Source organism: Brassica napus, chromosome C6 (assembly GCF_020379485.1).
Source record: "Brassica napus cultivar Da-Ae chromosome C6, Da-Ae, whole genome shotgun sequence".
NCBI lineage: Eukaryota > Viridiplantae > Streptophyta > Magnoliopsida > Brassicales > Brassicaceae > Brassica > Brassica napus.
The window spans coordinates 16006233-16028839 of record NC_063449.1 but is presented as its reverse complement, the minus strand read 5'-3'; the positions used below and the strand labels follow the sequence as shown (position 1 = coordinate 16028839).

Here is a 22607-nt window from a genome sequence, read left to right as displayed (position 1 = left end):
TTTTCGTTCTTGGATCGATCGACCTCATTTGGATCCGAACACGAGATTGCTTACGGAAGAATACCAACAAGGTATAACCGAATTCATGGGGTTAGTTCACCGACAACCGGAAGCAAAAACAGGTATGTTAAGATGTCCTTGCTCTAATTGTAAAAATAGAAAGATTATTAAAGAGTGGGATGTTTGGACTCATCTATATTTGAGTGGGTTTACACGAAGTTACAAAATTTGGTATCATCATGGGGAAACTGATTATGAACATGGTAGTACTAGCGAACCTCAGCCAGCGGTTAGATTAGAAGAACCAATTAGAACAGATGTAGATTATGGTGTAGGTACTGAGCAGATGGTAAATGATCATTTTAGAGGGGAAGATTTACCCAATGCACAAGCTAGGAGATTTTATGATATGTTGAATGCTGGAAAGCAACCATTGTACGAAGGTTGCAGAGATGGTCATTCAGCTTTATCATCTGCTACAAGATTGATGGGCATTAAAACAGATTATAATTTGGCTGAAGACTGTGTGGATGCGATTGCTGATTTTGTAAAAGGTATTCTACCCGAGGATAATGTAGCTCCTGGTTCATACTACGAGGTTCAGAAACTCGTAGCTGGTCTTGGTTTATCGTATCAGGTAATAGATGTATGCAGCGACAACTGCATGATTTATTGGAGGGCGGATGAACAGCGGGTTACATGCAAATTTTGTGGAAAGCCTCGTTATAAAGATACGAGTGGAAGAGTTCCAGTGCCATATAAAAGGATATGGTATTTGCCTTTGACGGAAAGGTTGCAGAGGTTGTATCTGTCTGAACGCACAGCGCAACCAATGAGATGGCATGCGGAGCACTCAACAGATGATGAGATCAGACATCCTTCAGATGCAAAAGCGTGGAAGCATTTCCAATCAAAGTATCCCGACTTTGCGTATGAGAGAAGAAATGTCTACCTTGGATTATGTACTGATGGTTTCAGTCCGTTTGGCAAGAGTGGAAGACAATATTCTCTATGGCCTGTCATTCTTACACCATACAACCTACCCCCAAACTTGTGCTTGCGACGAGAGTTTTTGTTTCTCTCGATTCTCGTTCCCGGACCAGAGCATCCTAAGAGATCACTTGTTGTGTTTCTTCAGCCACTAATATATGAGTTACAACAATTATGGGCTCAAGGTGCTGAAACATACGATGTTTCGTGTAAAGAAAACTTTCAAATGCGGGCAGTACTAATGTGAACAATAAGTGATTTTCCAGCATATGGTATGTTGTCTGGATGGACAACGCATGGAAGGCTATCATGTCCATATTGTCAAGATAACACTGATGCTTTCCAACTAAAACACGGAAGGAAAACGTGTTGGTTTGACTGTCACAGGAGATTCCTACCACCTGATCATCCATATCGTGGGAGTAGGAATTTGTTTACGAAGAACAAGAGGGTGTTTGACAGTCCACCTCCGGAAATTTGTGGGAAAGATTTGAAGATACAACTAAGAGATTTTGGTGCAGAAAGGACGCCAGGCGTCGGTGGACATGAGCGTTTTCCGGTAGATGCTGTTGGAGAACTACATAACTGGCACAAAAAAAATATTTTCTGGGATCTGCCATACTGGGAGGATCATCTGCTAAGGCATAATTTAGATGTCATGCATATTGAGAAGAACTTTTTTGACAATCTCATGAACACGATCTTTAATGCTCAAGGCAAAACGAAGGATAATTTGAAGTCAAGACTGGATTTAGTCGATATATGTGCTCGTTCAGAACTTCATGTTGACGAGAATGGTAGGGCTCCTTTTCTCATATACCGACTTGATGCAGAGGGAAAAGATGCGTTCTTTGATTGGATTTCAAACGATGTGGAATTTCCAGACGGTTACGCATCAAATTTGCGTAACTGTATCAACAGAAAGGAAGGAAAGTTTACTGGCTTGAAAAGCCACGATTGCCATGTAATGATGCAGCGCCTCCTTCCGTTCGCCTTCAAGGAACTATTACCACGAAATTTTCATGAAGCAATTGAAGGGATAAGTGGTTTCTTCCGCGATTTATACACGAGATCAGTGACTCTTGAAGGTATTGAAAATTTGAAGACTAACATAGCCGTGATTCAGTGCAACCTTGAGAAGATATTTCCTCCCTAATTTTTTGATGTTATGGAGCATCTTGTTATTCACCTGGCAAGAGAATTGGAACTTGGTGGTCCTGTGCAGTATAGATGGATGTATCTGTATGAGCGGTATATGTTCCATTTGAAGAAGATGGTGAAAAATTTAAGCAGGGTGGAAGGTTCTATAGTCGCACAGATGATCAATCAAGAAACTTCAAACTTTGCCGAGTACTACTTTCCAACAGAAGTTCAGACCAAAAACATCTGAACTGATTTTTGTATATAAAATCGATTTTTGTGTTAAATTGAGGTGTGAGAACAGATGCATTTGGTGTTAAATTGATAGATTTTTGTTAGGGTGATTGGTTAGGATTGTGATTTGGTTGTATAATAGGTTTAGAATTGTGATTTGGTTGAATAATTTGTTTTGTTGAATTGATTTAGAATTTTTTTATTATTTTTTTATTTTATTTTGTATTTATAAAATCGATTTTTGTATATAAAATCGATTTTTGTATTTTACAAAACGATTTTTGTATATAAATTTGATTTTTTGGATTTTACAAAATGTTTTTTGTATATAAATTCGATTTTTTGGATTTTACAAAACATTTTTAATATCTATAAAACTTTTTTTGTGATTAAAAACTATTATTTGGGATTTAAAATATATGTATATATATATATATATATTATTAAAACTATTTTTTGTAATTATTAAACTATTTTTTATTTATTAAAACTATTTTTTGTTTATTAGAACTATTTTTATATATTTATTAAACATTTTTAATATCTATAAAAAAAATTTTGTGATTAAAAACTATTATTTGGGAATTTTTAAAAAAATATATATATATATATATATATATATATATATTATATAAATTTCTATATTTATTAAACATTTTTAATATTATTAAAACTATTTTTTGTAATTATTAAACTATTTTTTATTTATTAAAACTATTTTTTGTTTATTAGAACTATTTTTATATATTTATTAAATATTTTTAATATCTATAAATCTTTTTTTGTAATTAAAAACTATTATTTGGGATTTTTTTTTCCTTAAAAAAAATTAATTTATATATTTCTATATTTATTAAATATATTTTTTTAAATTTACTGGTCTCATGATGATCAGACCCGGCCTCGACAGCGTCGTGGTCGTGGTGGTACGGGGAGCCAGTCTCGGGATTCCAGTCATTTTCAGGATTCCCCTTCGCCCCACAGCTCCTACCATACATCTCCCTCTGCTGCACCCGCTCCTGCTCCTCTCGCTCCCACTGCTGCATCCGCTCTTGCTGCTGCATCCGCTCCTGCTCCTCCGGGTCTTCCGGGAGTGATGAGTGTTGCGGAGTTGGTTCAACAGCCCGATCGTGACCATCTTCCCTATCTCACTCCGTATCCACATGGACGGGGTCAAACATGGTAATTAAAAATATTTTTTTTTTCTTTAAATTTGGATTCATTATTAACCGTCTGTTCTTTTTATTAGGTTCAACCGATCCGGGAACGGGATCAGCGCATGGATCAACCGTATGATGTACTCGGCCCTCGACAGGGGACATCCGACTTTCACTCACTTCCCTACCGACAAGCAGCATCTGTGGTTTCGTCAGTTTGTAGTAAGTATTCTAATTTTTTACTTATATTTTTAATCTTTAATATAATTTTTCTACTAATTGTGTTTTTTTTTCAGCAAGAGTTCAACTGGAATTCCGATGAGACGCTCTTTATCTATCACCACTTCGTCCATAAAGTTATGGACAACTATGGGAAGCAGATCCACGAGTGGAAGAAGAAGTGGGAAATCAATAAGGTTCGATTTGATTTATTAAACAATTTTTTAATTTATTAAACTATTTTTTAATTTATTAAACTATTTTCTTTTTTTTTATTAAAAGGTCCCAAAGTCGATGAACGACACGGTCTGGAAGGAGTTGTGTGCGCATTGGGATAAGGAAGAGACGAAAGAAACTTCTTCCACCGACTCCACCAACCGCACGAGCGACCGTAAAGGGAAGGGCATCTACAAGCATAACTTGGGTGCTCAATCTATTGCCACTCCAGGAGATCGCATGGTAAGTTCAACCGCTTTTTCTTCAATTATTTGAGTTTCAGAATTTTAATTTATTGTACATTTCTTCTAATTTCTAATGTTTCTTTAATTTATGTTTTTTTTCAAGGCGGAAGAAAATGATGGCGAGCCGGTTGATGATCTCGCCCTAATGAGGAGGGCGTATACCAACAAGAAGACCGTCCAGATTGATGACAGTCTTGTGAGGGACGTGGTCGACCTGGTCCAAACTCAGGTGGTAGACGAAGTGTCTCAGCTTCAAACCGAGGACGACGCTTCGATGGCTTCGACCAACTTGTCCTGGTTTCGAATCAATGAAATCGTTGAATCGGTAAGTTCTTTTTTTTTAAGTTCAATTTATTTATTTCTTGATTTTTATTTTATCATCAATTTATATTATTTAAATTTGGCTATTTATATTTCAGTCGGTTCCAAAGAAGAAGGGACGTTTGGTCGGTTTGGGTCGTCGCCCGGTCGGCTGCTCCTTCTTCTGCACCACCGCCATATGTTGATCCAGAAGTTCTTACGGCTCAGCTGAAGGACAAGGATGATCGGATATCTGCGTTGGAGATCCATATGGCAGCTCAACAGGCGGGCTATGAGACACAGAAGAGGCTGAACGAGCAGATGATGGAGATGATGAAGAGGATGTACCCGAACGAGGTGTTCCCGAACATTCAAGACCCGTAGTTTTTTTTTTTACCAAAAACTCGGAATGTTTTATTTTTATTTAATTGTAGAACTTTGAATTATCTAATATGTTTTCAGTTTTAATTTTAATTTTATATTTTCGAATTTAAATTTCACAAATTTTAATTTAAAAAAAATAATAATTTTTTTTAAAAAATTAATTTTTTCGAAATTCCGAGGAAAAGCACCCTCGGAAATTTCCGACGACCTTTTCCTCGGAATAAGTCGTCGGAATTTTAAAAAAAAATCCGAGGGAATGTTCCTCGGAATTTTCCGAGGGACTACGTTCCTCGGAAATTTCCGAGGGCCACGTTCCTCGGAAATTCCCGATGCAAATTCCGAGGAAGATTTCGTCAGAACTTCTGAGGATTGGACCATCGGAAATTTCCTCGGAATATACCGAGGAAGTCCTCCCTCGGTATATTCCGAGGAACTTTCCGACGATCTAGTGGTCCTCGGAGTTTCCTCGGAAATTTAGTTCCTCGGAATTCCGTCGGAAATTTCCGAGGGATTTCCGAGGAAAAATGAATTTCCGAGGAGTTATTTCCGAAGACTTTTTTCGTCGGTATGTGCCGGAATAGCCTTATTCCGACGACATACCGACGATTTTTTCCCTCTGTATGCCGCTGTTTTCTTGTAGTGCATCCAGATACAGAAAGACTCAACTCAAAACCCACACAAAAATTTATAATATTCAAGCGGAGCCTAATTAAAAAAAAAAACGATACCCAAAGGGAACAACCCGTACCTAAATAGATACCCAATGTTCATGCATAACCTGATTTTATAAACTAATAAAAAGGACTCATTCTATGTGTTTGGTTTAATTAAGTGAAATAAAAAGAGTTTTTTATTTAGTAAAATAATTATATAGAGTGAAAAATTAAGTTACAATGTAATAATTTTTTTTATTATTTTGATTTAAGTTATTATTTTATTCACATAAACATGTCTTCTAATTATGATTTTGGCTACGTAATTTTCCACCGATTGAAACTGGAAAAAAAGTTTTAGTAAAACAAACTAAACCCAACGTTTAGCCATATATATGCAAAACCCAATTATTTTATGTTTTTGATTTTATAATTGACACAAAGTTAATGTTTAAAACTAATAAATAAAAATGTACACTATTATTATTATGGTAATATAATTAATGATGTAATGTATTGTTAAGGTAATATAATTAATGAAATTGTTAAACTGAGTGAAATATGAAAAAATAATTAATGTAATTATATTAATGAAATTACTAAAAGGACATTATACTTTTTTTTATACTGATATCTCATTTATACTTTTATTCATGTTTCCAAACAATTCCAAAAGTTACTTCACTTTTAATAATATTGATATAGTAGCATCCAATATCTAAAACCTTAGACTATACGGACTCATGGGCATAAACCCAAGATCAGATGTAACATACATAATAACTTGATGTTATTCTTTTTTTAAGTCATATGCTACAATGATATGATCAGCCTATCATATCTTGACTAATTTTTTGGATCCAGATAGTGTGAAACAATGAGTTGCTTAGGTTATTTATTATTGCTATAGTTATTAGTTGCTCTTATAGGTAAGTTTTTTTTTCATCATAACTTAATCCCAACCCAACGAGTCACACACTAAACATAGCAATTATATAAAAAGAGTTTTAATGGAAATGTTTATTCAACCTTATAGAATTGCTTATTTTTTTCTTAAACATAAAAAAAAAGACTGCAATTTTTATTTTTATTACTTTATAGTGTTCTACTACATAATTTTTGTTTTTTTATTGTTGAATAAAATGTAAAGACAAATAAAGTTTTTTATCCTTCGTCTATGAATATCCAAATTTTTATTCTATAAGACAAATAAATAGTTCGAACAGTAAAAGAATAATAATCAATTTTAGCTTCAATTGTTAATTGTAAAGGAACTCTGCCCTTCATTTTCTTGCAAACTCCTTTGCATAATCAGTTTCAGATATTGCGGTCTTTGTTGGGGGGGGGAATATATATGGAAATATGATTCTGTAAATATCTTGAGGCTAAAGCCCTACTTGTATTTGTGTATATATTGTGTACAAACCTCTTCTAAAAGAATCAATTCAGTCATTTCCTTACATGGTATTAGAGCCCTCGATACCTAGAGAATTTTTTTTTACGGTCGCCATTCTCTTCTTCTTAGTCTGTTTCAATGGCCGCCTCCCCCGCATGTAACAGTAAGACCATCAATGTCTCAGAAAACCACACCTTGCTCAATGTCAATATGACAAACGTGACGAAGCTGAGTTCCGCAAACTTTGTTATGTGGAGCCTTCAGGTTCATGCTCTCTTTGATGGCTATGATCTAGACGGATACCCTGATGGATCTGTTGTTGTTCCTTCACCAACGATCACTACTGATGGAGTCATCACCACCAATCCAGCTTACAATTTGTGAAAACGTCAAGATCGACTTATCTACTCCGCAATCCTTGGTGCTATCTCCATCTCGCTGCAACCATTCCTCGACTGCAACAACCGCGGCTGAGATCTGGAATACCTTCTCCAGCACGTATGCGAAGCCAAGCTGGGCTCACTTCAAGCAGTTAAAGAAACAACTGAAGGATACTAAGTCAAATGATGAGTACCTTCTTGGTCTCACAACTTGATTCGATCAGATAGCACTGCTTGTGAAACCACTTGACCATGAAAATTAAATCGAGTATGTGATTGACGATTTACCTGAGGAGTACAAGTTTGTTATCGATCAGATCATTAAGGGTCTCGCTACAAGGTTCTCGCTAAAAGACCTTGGTAATATCTCTTACTTTCTTGGCATTGAGGCAGCAAGAAGTGCGATGGACTTCATCTTATGCAGAGAAAGTATATCAGAGACCTTCTCACCAAAACCAACATGCTAAATGCAAATCCAGTCTCCACACCTATGGCGTCTCATCCGAAGCTCACCTTGCGGTTTGGCACATTGCTTTTAAGTCCAACAGAGTACATAATGGTTGTTGGGTCTCTTCAATACTTGGCATTTACTCAACCAGACATATCTTATGCGGTCAGTAAGCTCTCACAGTTTATGCATCAGCCTATCGTTGAGCATTGGAAAGCAGCTACAGGTTTGCTCTGATACTTGGCAGGAACACAATCTCACGGCATCATGCTACGCAGAGACTCTTCTCTCTCCCTTCATGCCTTATCTAATGCTGATTGGGCTGGCGACCCCGACGACTATGTCTCCTCCACCAACGGCAACATTATCTATATTGGCTCCACTCCGATATTGTGGTCTGCAAAGAAGCAAACATGAGTGGCTCGCTCTTCGACGGAAGCAGAGTATAGAGCTGTGGACAACACTGCTTTGGAACTTTGATGGGTATGTTCTTCTCTCACTGAGCTTGGCATACACATCCCATCTACCCCGGTGATCTATTGTGATAATGTTGGTGCCACCTACTTATGCGCAAACCCGGTTTTTCATTCTCGCATGAAACATGTTGCGCTCGACTATCACTCCATCTGCAACAATTTCCAGTCTGGTGCTCTTCGTGTTTCACATGTATCGACCAAGGATCAGCCGGCTGACGCATTGATAAAACCGCTGCCACGAGCTCGTTTTCAAGAACTGAACATCAAGATTGGAGTTACACATCTACCTCCATCTTGCGGGGGCTGTAGAGTATATATGGAAAGATGATTCTGTAAATATCTTGAGGCTAAAGCCCTACTTGTATTCGTGTATATATTGTGTACAAACCTCTCTTAATAGAATCAATTCAGTCATTTCCTTACATGGAACTCCATCTTAACAACCTCCCATAGTTCTCTGTTCATTAGAGTTGTGCGCATCCTTGCGCTACCCATAACTTGTAGTTCTGACCATCGAACACAGCCACCAGTTGAGATGATTGCAGGTTAATCGCCATTCCTTTCTTTTGACTTCAGTTTCTTTCTTGTCTCGTCTCTTATGTTCTTCTTGTTATTTTTATTGAACAGGCTCCACAGATCACGTAGGCTCTAATACCATGTTGAGATTCTTTCTCAGGTTTGTATCTCTCGTCTTTCATAATCTCTAACTATGTTTTTCTCTGTTTTTTTCTCTGCTCTGTTGTGAAAGACTTTATTTTACAAACAACTTTTTCATTCATTCTTGCATGCTTGCTTACAATCAATCACACTTGACCTTTACAGTAGACTCATTACTAACTTCAATGCTTTCTTGCTCACATAAACCTAGTCCATATTAGAGACAAAGTCTTCCGCATGGCTAGTTAGAAAAGATCTTTAATAATAAAAATCATTTCCAACTAACTCTGTCTCTAATAAAAAGGAGGCTTATATCACATTTTTACTCCGTTCTATTGATACTTATGAAGCAAAAGTTTCGGTGCTCAGACAAAATGTTTTCCTAGGACCAATGGAAAAAACAAACGTTCTGCCTTTGGTCAAGTGTTGAAATTGAGAGATGATGATGATTCGGAAATGTTTTATCAATACACAGTTGCCCCAACAAATATATGTCAATGCTTTGTTATAGCAAGCAATGTATATAATATCGATGAGATCACAAATCAAAGTTACCAAAATTGACTGATTCATTTTGAAAGACACTGACAAAGTTAAGCAAATTGAGATTTATTTTTCTTCTATGTAAAGTTAGGACTTTTTCTTGAGAAAAGAAAATAGTATTATAATTATAATGGGTTCCTCTCATTTTGCAAGCACTCATTCTCCATTTATTTATTTTTGTTTGGTTTACAAGTGTTCTTTCTTATAAATAATTTGTTTTACTACATTTTTTAAAATGTCTACAACAATACTATATGATTTGAACGCCCTCCAATGCCTGCAACCATAGACAATGTTGTGGGCACGTCAATGGTACTGTAATAATCAACTGAATAATCTAACGTTGAAGACTTAGTACAGAGCTAACCACCCATGAGAGCCAAAGGAATGGACCAATATAATGTTATCTCAATATTTGCCAATCAAGAACAATGAATCATAGCATCCTATGAATCAGAGCACAAACCGGTCACCAAAACAAAATGAAGTTTATTCATGTGGTTTTGCTTCTCATGATCACAGCTTATGGCATCTTTGAATCAGTTCAAGCTCAAGATCAATCAGGTTCTTACTGTCTTTTTTCTTATTCTTCAGTTTCGCATTATGAAAGTTTCTTTTTATGTGCTGTAAATGCTCTGCAATTAAGGAACCCTTTTAAAATTTGTTTTTTTTATAACAATATATATGTTTGTGGTGTTGATCATGAGCAGGATTCATCAGTTTGTCTTGTGGGTTGGTCCCTAAGAACACAACTTATACAGAGAAGACAACGAATATAATATACAAATCAGATGCAGATTACATCGATAGTGGATCCGTTGGGAGGATCAGTAATGAATACAAAGCGCTGTTACAGCAACAGGGTTGGACCTTAAGAAGCTTCCCCGAGGGTGACAGGAACTGTTACAACTTCAACCTAAAAGCAAATAGCAAATATTTGATCAGGGGATCCTTTGTGTATGGGAATTATGACGGTCAGAATAAGATCCCCAAGTTTGATCTTCACATTGGTCCTAACAAATGGACTTCCGTAAAATTGGAAGGAGTAGGAAATGGTTCGATCTACGAGATGATCCATGTCTTACCTCAAGACCATTTACAAGTTTGTCTTGTTAAGACAGGAAAAACAATACCGTTTATCTCCTCCTTAGAACTTCGTCCGTTGAACAATAACTCTTACGTCACGCAAAGTGGATCATTGATTGCTGTCTCAAGAGTTTACTTCACAGCTACTCCACCGTTCGTTAGGTAAACAATGAGCCAGAGTTTTGTATTTTGTTGTTCTGTTCTTTTCTGTGGAGTTAATAAAGAAAAGAGCCTTTCGCTTTCTATTTTAAAGGTATAATGAGGACTTCCATGACCGAACCTGGATTCCACACTTAGATAACCAAATCGTTTCGATAAGTACGAACCTTTTGGTCAACACAAGCAACTCCTATGATGTGCCACAAACTGTGGCGAAGACTGCTGCTATACCTGCTAATACTAGTCAACCTCTGACCTTAGATTGGAGTCTCGACGAGATCAATGCACAGTCATATATATACATGCATTTTGCTGAAATCCAGGATCTTGAGGATGATGAGATCAGAGAATTCAACATTACTTACAATGGTGGCCAAAATTGGTACTCTTATTTTCGGCCTCGAAAACTCAAAATAATAACTATATACAATCCAAGAGCTGTGAGTTCTCCAGATGGGAACTTCAATTTCTCTTTTGTAATGACTGGGAATTCAACTCTTCCTCCTCTTATCAATTCCTTTGAGGTCTATAAAGTCTTGGACCTTTTACAACTCGAGACAGACCAAGATGAAGGTAATTTAAGTATGTTTTTGAAATTTTTCTAGTTTCTGAGATTTTAATTGTAATGATTGATCAGTTTCTGCTATGGTAAACATCAAAACAACATATGAGTTGAGCCAAAAGGCTAGCTGGCAAGGAGATCCATGTGCTCCTCAGATTTACCGGTGGGAAGGTTTAAACTGTAGTTATCCAGACTCTGAGCCACCGCGGATCATATCCTTGTATGCTTTGTTTCTTGTTCATATCAATAACCCTCTTTAGTTTCGGTGTTTTTACAAGTTCTAACCATTTTGGAGAATATGTTGTTTGAAAACATTAGGAACTTGGCAGAAAACAATTTGACCGGTACCATAACAACTGAAATATTCAAGCTAACACAGTTGATAGAGTTGTAAGTACCTGAACTGCCACACCAATAAACTTAAATATCTTACTCAATTAACAAACTGTTTCTTTCTCTATTTAATGGACAGAGATTTATCAAAGAATGATTTGTCAGGAGAGATTCCAGCCTCTTTTGCTGATATGAAGTTGTTGAAACTCATGTGAGTTTTTTTTTTTTTCAAGGCCCCTCTCTCTCAGCTCCTTCTTTCTTGTTCTGTTCTGCAAGAGTGAGCTTTTTTATTTGCAGAAACTTAAGTGGAAATCCAAATCTCAATAGAACAATTCCAGACTCTCTTCAGCAAAGGTTAAAGAGCAATTTTTTAACACTAATGTAAGATGTTCATACTTCACTTGATTCCATCTCAAAACAATGTCTACTACTCATGCCCGGATCTAGAAATAGTCCAATGAAACATTGGTGTTGGCCCCAAAAGTTTTGAAGGTTATATACATTGACATAAGAACCATTGGAAATGTTTTTGTAGTTTGCATGAAATAATGCTTTCAGGTAGTACCACACTAAACTTCTATTAATGATTTCAGTCTGGGTGATGCTCTGAACCCGACTGTCAAAAGCAAGAGTAAGAAGGTTCCAGTGATTGCTATTGCAGCGTCATTGGCTGGCGTGATTGCTCTGGTAGTTATCTTGGCCATCTTTTACATCATTAGAAAGAAAAAACCGAGAAGAAATGCGGGTATGTTTGAATTACCAGACCGAGTTCTAGAGATTAATGAAACATGATAACATATTATTGTGTACTTTTGCAGATCCAGTACCCCCATCAGTCACTACAGGTTTAGATGAAAGTGAGCCAAAACCATCCAATCCATCAATCATAACAAAAGACCGCAGGATCACCTACCCCGAGGTACTGAAGATGACTAACAACTTTGAGAGGGTGCTTGGCAAAGGAGGCTTTGGAACAGTATATCATGGAAACTTGGATGATGCTCAAGTAGCTGTGAAAATGCTCTCTCATTCGTCAGCTCAAGGTTATAAAGAGTTCAAAGCAGAGGTACTTTAGCAAGACATTGATCTGTGAATTCTTTGTGTTTTGTCAATCGGATATGTAATTTTTGTTATCTTAATAAGGTGGAACTTCTTTTAAGAGTTCACCATAGACATTTGGTGGGACTTGTTGGGTACTGTGATGATGGAGATTACTTGGCTTTGATCTATGAATACATGGCTAATGGAGACCTGAGGGAGAATATGTCCGGTAAACACAACTAAGAGACTCTACTTTAGTTGGAAACATCTCCTTCCACACTTTAAAACATTCAAAACTCGGTACAGGAATACATGGACGCAATGTCCTAACCTGGGAAAACAGAATGCAATTAGCCGTAGAGGCAGCACAAGGTGCGCGATATTTGACCTATTCATTACAATAAAATGTTGTTTATGGATGTTCTGATTATGATGTCTGGAAGCAAAGACTGACAGTAACAATAACCATTTGTAACAGGACTCGAGTATCTGCACAATGGATGTAGGCCTCCAATGGTCCATAGAGATGTGAAAACTACCAACATCTTATTGGATGAGCGGTATGGAGCGAAACTAGCAGACTTTGGACTCTCGAGATCTTTCCCTATTGATGGTGAATGTCATGTCTCTACAGTGGTTGCAGGCACACCTGGTTACTTGGACCCTGAGTGAGTAACTCAACAAGCTATCATTACTTATATTTTTTGTGTTTCTCAGATGAGTAATCTAATCGTTTCTATACTCTCTCAGGTACTACAGAACAAACTGGCTAAGCGAGAAGAGTGATGTGTACAGCTTCGGGGTGGTGCTATTAGAGATAGTCACAAACCAGCCTGTGATAGATAAAACCCGAGAGAGACCTCACATTAATGAGTGGGTTGGGTTCATGCTCACCAAAGGAGACATAAGGAGTATTGTTGACCCTAAACTGATGGGGGATTATGACACAAACGGTGCGTGGAAGATCGTAGAGCTTGCTCTGGGTTGTGTGAACCCGTCTTCGAACAGAAGACCAACAATGGCGCACGTTGTGATGGAGTTAAATGAGTGTGTGGCATTGGAAAATGCAAGGAGACAAGGTAGTGAAGAGATGTATTCGAGAGGTTCGGTTGACTTTAGTCTCTCTTCTGCTTCTGAATTTACCCCTGGAGCCAGATAAATTGACAATTTACAAATTTATGTTTTTAAAGAAACAACGAAACATTCTATTTTTTTCTGGATAACATTGTGATAAAAATACTATATCTGGTAATCTTATTGGTGGTTTGTTCTTTTGTATTGAATTAACAAAATGCTACTCAGTCCTTGAAAGCAAGAAGGAAGTAACTGGGAGAAGAAGATATTTCCCATATTCATTGTCCCTTGGCAACTTTTAATCAGCTTAACCCTAACATGAAAAAGAAAAACCCTAAATCAATTAGAAGTACAGCAAACTATGAAAATCAAAATCAATTGGAATATTAACTTGTTAACCTATTTCCGCATCTTCGTTATTAACTTGTTACAGATTGTGCCCTAAAATTGAGAAAAAAAGGAGAAGTTATCAAAGATCACAGCAGTGATAGGTGTTGTTGAGACAGGGATGGTCCCTGAAGCAAAATTCAGTCATTTCCGTATCTGCTAGCTACGGATGAGGCGAGTCAGTATTTGCTCCGCCCTGAGAGAAGAGACAAACAATGTAATTTCTTTTCAACGGTTAGTTGTTGTGGACCCATTACTACGCTTGAACTCTGCCCATAATTAAGTATCAAAGTAATTTTTTTTTTTTTCCTTTGAATTCAAGAAGTTTCGGGCTGAACCTCAAAATTTCATTGGGCAAAGACAAGAACCGGTTGATAAATCCTTAGTCTCCAACTGGTGAGCCTCGAACTTACACCTCTACTCTTAAGTACGGGTGGGCGTTCGGGTACCCATTCAGGTTCAATTCGTGTCTATTCGGGTTTCGGGTTTTCGGGGTCAAAAATTTCAGTCCCATTCGGGGATTTCTAAATTTCGATTCGGGTTCGGTTCGGATCTTTGCGGATTCGGTTCCGGTTCGGATAACCCATTTAAATTATTTTTAAAATTTAAAAATTTTTATATACTTTAAATTTCTTAAAATCTATAAACAAAATAATATATTACTTATAAATTTAAATAACATATGTCAAAATACCTAAATTTACTATAGAAACTGGTTTGATTTAATATTTTGATTGATAATTAATAGATATTTCAAGTATCTTTGGTGTTTTGCGTTTTTTCAGCTATTTTATACATTTACTTTTGACTATTTGTATATATTTTCAAGTATTTTGGACAACTTAAAAGTATTTTATATATTTTGGATGTTTTTTAATATACATTAAATTTAAAAATAATTAATATATTTTGGTATATAAATCTATTTCGGATACATTCGGGTACCCAAAATATTTCGTTCGGGTCGGATTCGGCTTCGGTTCTGTAGATACCAAAATTTTGAATCCGTTAGGATATTTAATCAAATTCGGTTCGGGTTCATTACTATTTTTTCGGATCGGGTTCGGTTCGGTATTTCGGGTTCGGATTTTTTGCGCAGCCCTACTCTTAAGTCAGAAGGCTTTATTATTAGAGGTAGCAACTCCGACTTATTTTTTCTTTGAGCTTGTAAGATATGGTTTTATCTTGGTGCTCGTCTAGAATCTAGAAAAAAAACTTAACAGGTCACGAAAACACTCATCAAAATTAATGTCAATGCTTTGAGGTCATACAATTGCCAAAATTGACGTGTTCCTTTCAAAAACAGTGTTATCCGATCACATATTTTAAAAGCTATGCATTTGAATCGATGAATTTGAAATGTGTTATAATTTTTTAAGAAGTTATGTATACGAATTCTAAAATCTTTTGTTGAATACTTTACATTTTGATTTTGAATTTGATTTGTGAAACTTTATTCAATTAATTTGAAATGTGACATCATTTTTAGAAACAATATATATTAAGCTATACATAGTCTTAGTAATATATATTTACAATCTAAGACAACAACCAACCTAAATGTATATAACAAAACTAATGGATGCGGAGTTACTTGTTTGGTTTGCAAAGTCTGTATGAGTCGGTTGTTATTGATGACAAAAACAAAAACAAAACTAATCAAAAATTTAATTTATTTAGAGCATCTCCAAAAAGAAACTCTATTTTGAAGTTTTCAAAACTCTATATACGAAGTTTAAAGGTGTTCTTCTCCAAAAACAAAACTTCAAACTCAACTTCAAAACTATTTGTATTTTATAATATGGTCCTTATATTTTTCATAACTAATTTGAATTCATAAAACTTTTATAAATAAATAGCACATATATAAACATATTACAACAATATTAATTGATAAAATATTCTATAAAAATATAAAAATTTAAATAAAAATAACTTAATTAATATTAAACTTCAAACAAAATATCATATTATTCCATAAATTATTTTCGTAATGCATATATGATCTATTAGTGCATTTCGAAGTAATAATGGCTCTCCTCATTTTTACATTGTAGATTACGAGCTAAAAATTGTTGAAATCGGGTGATATTGATACTTGTAAATACATAAGATCAGAACAAGAAAGTAAAAGAGAAACATAAAATATTGCTAAAAGACTAATTTATTTTTGATGATATTAATACTCGTGAATATATTTGATATGAACAATAAAGAATTGAACGAAAAATACATCAAAAACAACAACAACAACCATCTTCAGTTACACAAAAAAAATTGGACAATATTTGAAAATTTTGAAGGTTCCAGATCAAACTTACCTGACCATTAATATTGTTGTAATATTTAAATTTGTGTACTAGTTATGTCTTCATGTAATTTTAAAAAATATTTTTTGTTAAGTTTCTTTTGTATACTATTGTTGTCTAAATCTAGTTTAAAATATTTTAAATCTTATTTTAAAGTGTTATTTAATTTTATGTGTAAAATTTAAAATCTGTAAACAAAAATTAAAATATATATGAGATATAACTTTTTAAGGATTAAAACAATAAACAATAAAATATTTATGAATCATAAAGGTGATGTGTGATTGTAGGGACCAAAATGCAAATAAATATATGAAACTTCAAATTTGAAGTTTTGAGTAGTGAAACTTCAAATATAGAGTTTCACTCTTCAAAACTTCAAATTTGAAGTTTTGAATTTTCTTTTTGAAGAACAAAAAACTTCACATTTGAAGTTATAAAATATCTTTTGGAGATGCTCTTAGAACAAAAATATATAAAGTTGAATTTGATGAAGTAGATGCAATCTATTATATTCAAATAATACCAATTCAGCTAGATATTATATATCTAAAAATCACATGTCTAATTAAAATAACAAAATGTTATTTAAAATAAATTATACCTTAAATTATAAAATAATTTAGAATTGAATGTTAAATATTAATCAACTATTTACAAGCACATCCTCATGATGTTGACGCTCTAAAATTAAAAATGGCATACTATACTACATAGCATATAGAATAGTTATATGAAAGAGTTAACTAGTTACGTGGTTGAGAGAGAGAGAGAGAGAGAGAGAGAGAGAGAGAGAGAGAGAGAGAGAGAGAGAGAGAGAGAGAGAGAGAGAGAGAGAGATTGTAAAGTTACATATTTGTTATGTGTTTCTCACATAGAATATAACAAAATGAAATATTACATTTCAATTTGAATTGTTTATTTTCTCCAAATATGATGGATAAGAATTAGGTGTAAGAGGATATATGATTTGAATAATAAAATCACTAATCACTTGAATATTTTTCTAATAGAATATAACCTAACAAACACACTTTGAAAAAGAATAAACATATTTATGTTCCATTCTATGTTGTTTCCTACTAAGTGTTTATCTTCTCCAAAACTTTTTATTTCTCTAGCAATCGAAGTAGATGAACAGTCTGGTAACCAACCTCATGTACCGATCATTGCTGCGTTCGAGTGACGTGGACGAAACCACTGCCGATCTCCGCTTTCTAACATTCTTGGAGCCGCTGTCGCTTCTGCTTCTTCTCAATGACTCTTTCTTCATTGTTCAGATGAGTCATATATGATGCACACAAAGTTTTGTTCCATTTGTAATCCCTACAATAACAAACAAAATATAAAAAAACCACTTGTCTAATGAAAACACACGCTAAGGATAGTTTTCTCATTAATACATAAAATATAGACAATATCATAGTCATCCTCTTGTTATGTGTATGGGGTTAATATTTTTCTGTTATGTACATGATCTCTAATTTATCATATTTATACTCGTGCATGAGCGCGAGAAAATCACCTTGTAAATATTATTTGCAGAGAACTAAACAAAATATAAATAAATGAGAAAGGAGAGAAAAAAAAGAAATAATTTTGTATGTGTGTTTTAACTATATAAATAACAAAATTAAAAAAATTATATGCAAAATTGTATGCATAATTTTATTTATTACTAAATATATAAAATAGAAAAATTATTTTTATGTAGAAAATAATAAATTTTAAGTGATAATTTTCTTTCTTCTATACTACATATCAAATTTAATAAAATATCAATTTTTTTTTAAACATGTCATATACAGAAAAATATATTTTATAAGTTAATTTGAAAGTTGAATAATTATTATTTAAGATATTAAAAGAAATTTAGATTAAGGTGGAAAATGAGAGAAAGGGTAATAATGACAATTAATATATAAATATACAGAATAGTCATATTTATCTTTTGTTGTGGTTATTAGTCATTGGCCCTAATTTTCTGTTATGTTATGTGTCAATGTTCAGCAAGAAAATCATCTTAAATTTAGAGATATCTAAAGCATTGATTGGTAGAACCTAACATAAGCATTAGCTCTTTATTTTCTTCTCAACAATAATTTGAAAAGAATTTAAAATAACATTCTTAAGATGCACATGTTCTCCAAATATTATTTCTCCAAAGCTTTTCACACTGGAACTTCCATTAACTTAAAAAAGATACCTAGATAATATACAAATTTGGAATACACGATTGGAAAACAAAGTTAGCAGAACACAAGAATGTCCTCTGGAGCCAAAAGCCATCAGATTTACATGAATTCTTTAGAACGAATCATAACTATAAACACTAAAGGATAAAAGCAATGTTAGAAACCTAGAATCAATTGAAATAGAAACCTAAGCAGGCAGATCCACCGAGGAAAGAAGGAAGAGATATGCACACACCTTCAGATAAACTTATGAATGGGGAAACTTTAAAACTCTTATATTGCTTCGGAACACACCTTGACAAGCCACAAGTAATCACAAATAATCAAACCCATGAGGAAGAAGACTAACCGTTAACTTACGAACCTCCATGAAAAGGTGCATAAGGAACGAACAAATCCTTGAAGCGCGAGCTGGAAAATGCACGAACCGAAATAGACAACAGCCATCTCAAATGAACCAAGAATCAGCACGTCCTTCAGACCACGAAAGATCCACCACAAGAAGCAAACAGCACTAACCAGCACGAAAAATAGACCAAACCGGGAAGGGAGGACCAGACCAGAACCGACAAGACACAGCAAGAACCAACTCTGACAGCCTCCACAACACCGAACTTGAACTTAATGCTTCTATAACATATATTTTTATATATGAATCATCTACTGCTCTACAATCATTTTATTAAGTGTTTTATTAGAGCATAATGCTTTTATAGCATATTGTTACTGTTTTGTCATCATGTTTATCCATCAAGGCTTTATTGTATATACTTTTTCAACAAAACCAAAGAAAAGTAGGATTTCAAAAAGGAAAATTTTCATTTAAATCCAAACTTTCAAATTTGGTTGAAAAAAACATGAATTTTCCCTTGGACCATTTAAACCACCAGCTTTTCTTGACTAGCCACTTAAAACCTCGAGTTAATTTGACTAAACCAATTTTAAGATGTCATTAGTTCGGTTAACAGATTGATTAGACAGGGTTAATCTCTGTTAAATTAACACGACACGTCATTTTGTAAATTAGAAAACCCACAATTCTCAAAACCTAAATCCCTAATTCTCTCAAAATCAAAAACAAAAACAAGGGGATCCCAAGAGAGAAGGTACCAATTCGACTAGGAAAGAGGAAAGATGTTGAATCTTCGAATGACGGAAGTAGAACAGAGGCTCGTGAAGTAAGAGCAGCTGGTCGTGAAGCAAAGGCTCGTGTGGCAGAGGCTCGTGAATCAGAGAATCATTGAGCAACGGCTCGTAGAGCAAGAGAACATGCTCGTGAAGAAAGGGCTCGTGAAGTAGAGGGTACGAAGCAGAGAATCGTAAATCAAGGGCCCGTGAAGCAAGGCTTCGTGAAGCTGCAGCTCGAGTAGAGGCTTGTAGGGAAGATAATTGTGGAGAAGAGACTTGGGGAGAATAGGCTCTTAGAGAAGAGGATGTAAGTGAAGATGACTGTGGTGTTGCTAATAATGATGATTGCGATGGTATAGAAAATGATGTTGGTGAAGAGGATGAAGATGAGACAACTTCTAACCAAGCAGAGGATGAGGAAGATGCCGAAAATGAGGTTGATGAAGAAAAAGTGGATGGAGATGCTGAGAGCTGAGCAAGATGAAAATGATGTAGGTAGTGGAGATGATATATGGGAAGATGAGAGGATTCCCGATCCTTTGTCTTCTGATGACAATGAAGATGAGGAAGAGCTAATTCGTAGAGACCATCAAGACCCGGACGAACTACTAGCTTTGAGAAAAAAATATAATTCTATAGAAGATTTCAAAATATGCGGTTATGAGGTATTCTCTAAAAACCCGATACAACATCACGTTATACAGATCGCAATCAACGAAGAGTGGTGCTAAGTGTTTAGATACTGATGTTCCTTGTGGGTGGAGGATTTATTGTTCTTATGAGAAGAGAAAACATATGATGCAAGTGAAGGTTTATATCAATGAGCATACTTGTGTCAGGTCTGGTTATTCCAAGATGTTGAAGAGATCGACTATAACATGGCTCTTAGTAGAAAGGTTGAGACTATATCCGAAACTGACAAAGCAAGAGATGGTTTCAGAGATTTTGAGAGAATACAATCTGGTTGTAAGCGATGAACAATGTGTTAAGGCAAAGACCAAGTTTGTGAGAGAAAGAAAAGCAAGTCATGAAGCTCATTTTGCTCGGATTTGGGACTATCGAGCTGAGGAATTGCGAAAAAACAAGGTTACCAAGTTTGAGATTGAAAACATTCCTGGACCAATCATTGAAAGCAAACAACAGTTCTACCGTCTCTATATTTGTTTCAATTCACAAAGGGAGTCTTGGAAGGAAACTTGTCGGCCTATCATAGGTTTAGATGATGATTCTTTTAAGTGGGACATTAAAGGTCACCTTTTAGCTGTAGTTGGTAGGGATGGAGACGATAGGACTGTTCCTATTGCTTGGGCAGTAGTTGAGATTGAAAATGATGATAACTGGGACTGGTTTGTCAAAAAACTCTCTGATATTTTGGACCTTCATGATGGAAGAAATGTGACCATAATTTCATATAAACAAAAAATAACTATTTGGTCTTTATTTTGAGTCTTTATTTGTTGTTTTTCAATCTATCAGCTAACTCAATTTGTTTTGCATGGTTTAGTGAAAGCTATTCAACGTGCTACCATCAGCTGATCATCACCAATGTTGTAAACACATCATCGATAACTGGAATAAAGACAGTCACGATGTGCAGTTAAAACGTCTATTTTGGAAGATTGCACGTAGTTACACCAAATGAGAATATGTTGCCAATTTAGAAGCTTTGCGGAGGTACAATCCAAATTCTTTCACTCCTCTACAGAGCACTAATCCTCCATCATGGTCTAGAGCTTTCTTTAGGACAGGTTATTACTGCAATGACAACCTGAACAATCTGAACGAGTCTTTTAACAAAACCATTAGGCCAGCAAAAAGAAAACCGATACTAGACATGTTAGAAAAAAAATCAGAAAACAGTGTATGGTGCGTAATGCGAAGAGGGCTATTAATACGGGCAGATTGAAGACTAAGTTCACTAAGAGAGCTTATGCTGAGATAGAAAAGATGATAGAAGGAACAACACTGCATCAGACACATGGCTAGGAACAATTTCCATTAGGTTGAGATGAATGAGGTTGCTTATTCTGTTGATATGAACACTTGGACATGTGGTTGTAGAAAGTGCAAGATGGTTGGGATACCTTGTGTTTATGCTGCATCAGTCATAATAGGGAGAAAAGAAAGAGTTGGAGATTACGTGAGTTATTACTACACAACAAAAATTTGGCGGAAAACTTACAAAATTGAAATAAGAGTTGTCCAAGGTATGCTGCTGTGGCCTAGATTAAATAGACTACATGCCCTACCTCCACCATGATGTAATAGTGAACCAGGAAGGCCAAGTAACTATGCAAAGAAGAAATGAAAATATGAGGCTGCGGCTTCTTCGAGTAAGGCACGGTTATCACGTGCCTTGAGGGTGATTACATGTTCCAACTGCAAGAACGAAGGACACAATAAGCAAAGATGTACAAATCAGGCTGTTCCTAATGAACCAAAAAGAGCAAGAGGACGACCAAGAATGAATAAGGTTAGTGTATTTATTTCCTACTAAAACTACAATTGTTGGTCAAATCTTAACTCTCTTTTATACATGATGGGACAACACTTTTTCAAGGTCAAGGATCACAAGGGCTGTCACAAGGATAAGCTCAAAGCGCACAAGGGTTTTTTCAAGGTCATGTCTAAGAACCGAATAACAAGTCTTATTTTCGGATGGTTTGCTTTTGTTTTTGTTTAAAAACTGAAGAACAAATCTTATTTTCGGATGGTTTGTTGATATTTTATTTTGGATTATGGTTTGTTGATGACTTACTTTGGTTGTAAAACATGGTTTGGTGATGTTTTATTTTGGATCTATCATGTTTAAATGATATGTTTTTAGCTGATATGGTTTCCATAATACTCATTCTACTAACAATAAAGCCATAAAACAAACACAAGGCACACTGT

The 22607-nt window shown here is 35.1% G+C and overlaps 1 protein-coding gene across 1 annotated transcript; it reads left to right on the top strand.

The window, feature by feature from the left end:
- The first annotated feature begins 9418 nt into the window (after positions 1-9418).
- Positions 9419-13895, top strand: LOC125588813 (probable LRR receptor-like serine/threonine-protein kinase At1g51880). Its single transcript, XM_048760650.1, has 13 exons — positions 9419-10002; positions 10149-10686; positions 10778-11256; positions 11321-11465; positions 11564-11635; positions 11718-11789; positions 11876-11959; positions 12172-12323; positions 12397-12644; positions 12722-12848; positions 12926-12991; positions 13098-13287; positions 13370-13895. Exons 1-13 carry the CDS (start codon positions 9921-9923, stop codon positions 13776-13778), a joined length of 2664 nt encoding a protein of 887 aa, XP_048616607.1. The 5' UTR covers positions 9419-9920; the 3' UTR covers positions 13779-13895.
- The last annotated feature ends 8712 nt before the right edge of the window (positions 13896-22607 follow it).